Source organism: Nanorana parkeri, unplaced genomic scaffold (genome assembly GCF_000935625.1).
Source record: "Nanorana parkeri isolate BGI_ZX_2015 unplaced genomic scaffold, ASM93562v1 scaffold184, whole genome shotgun sequence".
Lineage (NCBI taxonomy): Eukaryota > Metazoa > Chordata > Amphibia > Anura > Dicroglossidae > Nanorana > Nanorana parkeri.
The window spans coordinates 1,501-6,555 of NW_017306452.1; the positions used below are offsets into that span (position 1 = coordinate 1,501).

The following is a 5,055-nucleotide window of genomic DNA, read 5'->3' on the forward strand; positions in this document are numbered from 1 at the left end:
TTGTGGAAAAGGAAAAACTGGAGGATCTGCAGAAGGATCCAACTACTCTATGTAGCGCTGCAGAGTTTGGACTACAGTATTACACCACCGGTCACCCTGCATAAGGGAGGAAGCAGTGGCAGCTGTTCAGGTGAAATGGAAGTTCGGGAAGCCTTTATTTTAACAACATAGTGAAGACATGATTGCTAGGCACAGGATGCATTGTGAAGGAATAGAGTGAAAAACAACAGTTTCGACAGTTTTGTTGAACCACAACAGTATAATGGTCATGTAGCACTGGGGACCATGGCGGAACCAAGGATTAGCACACTATATCATCATAACTGCTTGAAAATACTGTTTGTTTTCATGTTTGACTGGTGTCCCTAATGTTCTCTCTGTAGACCTCGGCGGGGATGTCTTCTCACGTGTCCCAGGTGAGGACCCTCTACAAGAAGATCTTCCTCCTCCACCGCACTTTGCCCCTCCATCTAAAAGCTCTGGGAGACCAGTACGTGAAGGAGGAATTCAGAAGACACAAACATGTCAGTCCTGCAGAAGCCAAACTATTTATGAAGGAGTGGGAGGTATGGACTCCATTAAAGCCCCAAATATTTAGAGTTGAAAGCATTTTATTTAGTTTTGGATAGAGTGGGGAAGGGTTAGAGCTCCTGTTTGACTTTTATTGCTGTCTGTTAAAATCGGGGAGATTTTAACTAGGGAAGCGCCGATATATGGGAGAACGATGCATATCGGCCGAAAATAGCTCTTTTGGGGAAATGCCGAAACAACAAAAAATTTGCCGATAATAACCCACCTCTCCTGCCCGCCCACAGTACAAGCTCCAAACACTGCCCACTAATCTGAAGCCCCCGCCACCTGCTGTGACTCTGCGCAGACCCCACTCGGACTGACCTGATGCTCCCCCACATCACCCCATTCCCAAGACCCCCCCCAATCACACCTCACCATCTCCGCTGCCTCTGCTCGCTCCGCTTCCCCGTATACCATTTAACAGAGGAGCGGACCTGAATGAGTAAGTTCTCCTTCAGGTCCACTCCTCTGCTGACTGATAGCAGACAGTGGGCCGGTCCAATAGCCAACCTGCGATTGGCTAATGCATTTTGAAATGGCCAATAGCAGGTTTGCTATTGTTTTCAGTCACTGCAGTTTACCTCTGTTAAATAGTAGAGGGGGAAGCGGAGCTGGCGGAGGCTGCGGAGCGGCCAGCGGGAGATGGTGGGGTGTGAGTGGGATGGTCTTGGGAATGGGGTGATGTGGGGGAGCGGAGTTACCTCCGCAGTGCAGCAGACGTCCAGGCTGGAACCAAGTAAATGACAGCTGCCGGCAGCAAGATTATGCCGCCGGGAGCTGATTGTAAGCACAGCAAACATTAGAGGTTGCAACATTCAGCCAGCTATTGGCTATTGCTATTTGAAATACCCAATGGCAGGATGGTTATTGCTCCCAACCATTCATGATTGTAGTTATAGTAAAAATATCAATTTCGGTGCACCTCTAATTTTAACTTGTTTCTGGTCATGTGGATATGGCTGTTCAGGTGTCATGCACAGCATCGTGGGAGGGAGGGTATAAAGCTCTGGGCCCCACCATGTTCTTGCTGATGAGTAGGTATTAAGGGGCGAACTAAAGCACACTAGATAGCACAGAGAATCATTGAAAGAAGAACCCCGGGCAGAATAAAACGTAATCCTTGCAGTGGGGTTAGTTGCTCATTTTGGTCTAGGGTCTAAAATAAAGAAAATATACCACCCCAAAGCGCTGCTAGACTGGTCCCCGCAGCCTCCAGCAAGTACATAGTGTATCATTTCTCCTCTCTGCCAGCTGCTTCCGACAGTCCTGTGTATGTGTTCCCTATGAACATAAACACATACACAGGAGCGTTGCACTGACAGGCTCCACTGATCCTGCTGTCGGGAAGGATGGCGCTGTCACCACTCCCTTGTCTCCAGGTGTGCTGTCACTTCGATCTCAAGATATCGGGGGAGGGGAAATTAAAGGTGAGGTTTTACCAGTTAAAAATCTTTATTGAATACCCCAGGAAACCAAGTGCATGTGGCACTTGGTACCGTTCTGATCCATGCTGTGGTAGCAGAGGTAGCATAGTGGACAGCGCCCCCCCCCCTCTCCCCTCACTACTGAGCAGCATCGTCGAACAGACCATACTGCTCAGTAGTGCTGTGCAGAGGTTTGGTGCGCCCAGTTTGTCAAAGTTAGCTAAAACTCTCATAAAACAGTAATTGACACACCCCCCTCTCGGCCCAATCAGGGGCCTTGCCCTCCCCTTTGTAACGTGTAACTTTGAGGCAGGGGAAGTCCTGGCCGCAACTGCATAAGCTTTGGCCAACTTTCAGCAAACTGGGTACACTCCAAGCCCCCACACATCACTACTGAGCAGTGTAGTCAATCAGCTGTGGTGGTAATGGGGGATAGTGTGGTTTGATACTGTGACTTAATATCTAGTTATCAGGGGTTGGCTATCCACAGAACCCGTCCCTCTACCTTGAATGTTGAACAATGAGCAAAGGTTTGAATGGGCCCAGTCATAGACTGACATTGTTAGAAGCACAGCCTACATATATAATATGTATAGTAATTGTGCGGCGCTAAGTACCCTGCTGTACACTAATATATTGTATATTAAATACAAATCTATATACAATACTTAATAAATAGTGACAAATTATATTCCTTAATAAGTGTACTAATTAAAAAATTGTGCAAAACAAAAGTGAACAAGATAGTGTATCGCAATAGCAGACACACTATAGATTGATGTGACTTGATATAACCGTGAAACTTAATCCTCCTGTCCCATCGCACTCCTGACCGGACAAAAACCCAAATCCAACTGGGTGGGTGCGGTGGTGACAACGGATGCCTCCATCAAATGTAGATAGATTAAAGTAATCACTCGCACTCCATGATATTAAAGTCAATGCTGTTTATTGACTGAGATAACACTTATCTCCTTAGCCTCCTTAGCCTGCTAAGGAGATGTGTGTTATCTCAGTCAATAAACAGCATTGACTTTAATATCATGGAGTGCGAGTGACTTACTTTATTGATATAACCGTGGACTGGATATAAAACCATCCAGATATACACTTACATAGTGATAAATAGTGACTCCATATATGAATAGCCATCGAAAACACAATTCATAGAGTTATATAAGTGATAAAGTCAATATATATTCATAATCGATCATCCAATCCAAAACGTGTAAAGTGCTTGTGCTTGTGAATCCCCCTAGTGCCACACACGAAGCCCCCCGGGCAATGCGCACTCACCGCACATATGTCGTTTTGAACTTTTTAGGTAACCTGAAGTCGGTATTAGATGGAAGGGCCCCAGCGTTTTCTCCCATATGTTAACTAATGACGTTTCACATGTAGTAAAAATCAAAAGGAACTCCTCATGGTGTAATATATTCCCAATGTTTTATTGGTAAACACAAGTAAATACACTGTGTGGCCTGATTATTATGACCACCTCATCAGTACTTCGTTGGGCCGCCTCGTGACTCCACGAGACGTTGAAAGGTGATGCGAGGAATCTGACACTGCACTTTCGCCCTTCTGTTGTCTTGTACCTGCCTTGCCACTCTCCGTTCTGCCCTAACATTGACTAGTCGCTGACGGCCGCAATTCGCACGTTCAGACCCAGATTTTCGGCTGACAGTCCGGTCTTTAGACACTTTAACAACAGCTGCTCTTGAACATTTAACGAATTCTGCTGTTTTGCGGATACTCGCTCCATGGCTCCGAGCGCCAACAATCATCCCACGTTCAAAGGCTGTTAAATCGCGTTGTTTCCCCGTATCTTCAGAAACAAATCACTTCTACTGTCGTGGTAAACAGCCTGCTTCCCTATTTATAATGGTCTGGCCCTCTAGCAACTTCAGCGCCAAATTATAGCTAATTTGCCTAAAAACGTCAGGTGGTCATAATAATCTGGCCACTCAGTGTACATAAAAGCCGGCCGGTATCTCACGAGCTTCCCGTCCTCACTTCCGCATTGACCTATCGGACATCACAGCTAATGCAATCTATAGTGTGTCTGCTATTGCTATCTTGTTCACTTTTGTTTTGCACAATTTTTAATTTGCACACTTAATAGTGAAAAATTATATTCCTTAATAAGTATTGTATATAGATTTGTATTTAATATACAATATATTAGTGTACACCAGAGTACTTAGCGCCGCACAATTACTACTCATATTTATGACTGGTTTGTCTGTATTGTGGCAGCTTTGTCACCCACGTTAGAGAGTTTTTATCTATAAGCGCAGATCAACAGATACAGATATGTAACATCTACATAGTTACAGGTTATACAAAGGAACAACGTTTTTAAAACACTTGCACAATGTTTGGTAATTTGTGAAATTATTTACATCCGAATTCTGTTGCTTTTACTGTAAACAAACTAAAAAAAATTCAGGGAAAAGCACAGAAAATGTAAGTATTTTAAATGCTTACTTGCAGCAACTTTCCTTTCCAACGTGTCTCTGAATTTTTACCATTTCAGGATGTATAATTTCCCTAGCACAGCCTTCTCGCTCCTTGTACATCATAGCCCTTCCAGGAGTCTCTAATTACTGTCTGTGCTGGTCCAGCTCATCTGCCCCTCCCCTCACCCTCCTTTTTTATGTTGCTGCCAGGGAAGGAGCAAAGAGGAATACTATACAGCAGGAGTAGGGAATATAAATATAAAGGACGTCTGGTGAGTAAAATGTTGATCGAGCAGTGGTCTGATTTGTGGTTCGGACAGAACGGTCACTCAGTCCAGTACCACAGTCTGCCATTTAGGCGGCATTCACACCACCAGCTGCACTACAGTTTTTTTTGTAGAACTCCCCCTCCTACCCGTTTTACATAAACGTGCCACGCACACATGTTCATTCAAATCATCAGATGACAGGGGTGGCAGGGTCGGTGTAAATTATTATTATTTTTTTTAATGATTTTTTACTTTTTCATTAATTATTTGTACTTTCCACTTAGCCCCTTTCACAGAAAAAAATATATATTTATTTTATAATTTTCT

At 44.2% G+C, this 5,055-nt stretch overlaps 1 protein-coding gene across 1 annotated transcript in view; it reads left to right on the plus strand.

The window, feature by feature from the left end:
- Positions 1 to 384: 384 nt before the first annotated feature.
- Positions 385 to 5,055, plus strand: part of SDHAF3 (succinate dehydrogenase complex assembly factor 3) — a 22,196-nt gene continuing 17,525 nt past the window's right edge. The window contains exon 1 of the mRNA XM_018555128.1: positions 385 to 566. Within this exon, the coding sequence (XP_018410630.1) occupies positions 396 to 566 (171 nt within the window). The 5' untranslated portion in view covers positions 385 to 395. The remainder of the gene's footprint in view (positions 567 to 5,055) is intronic.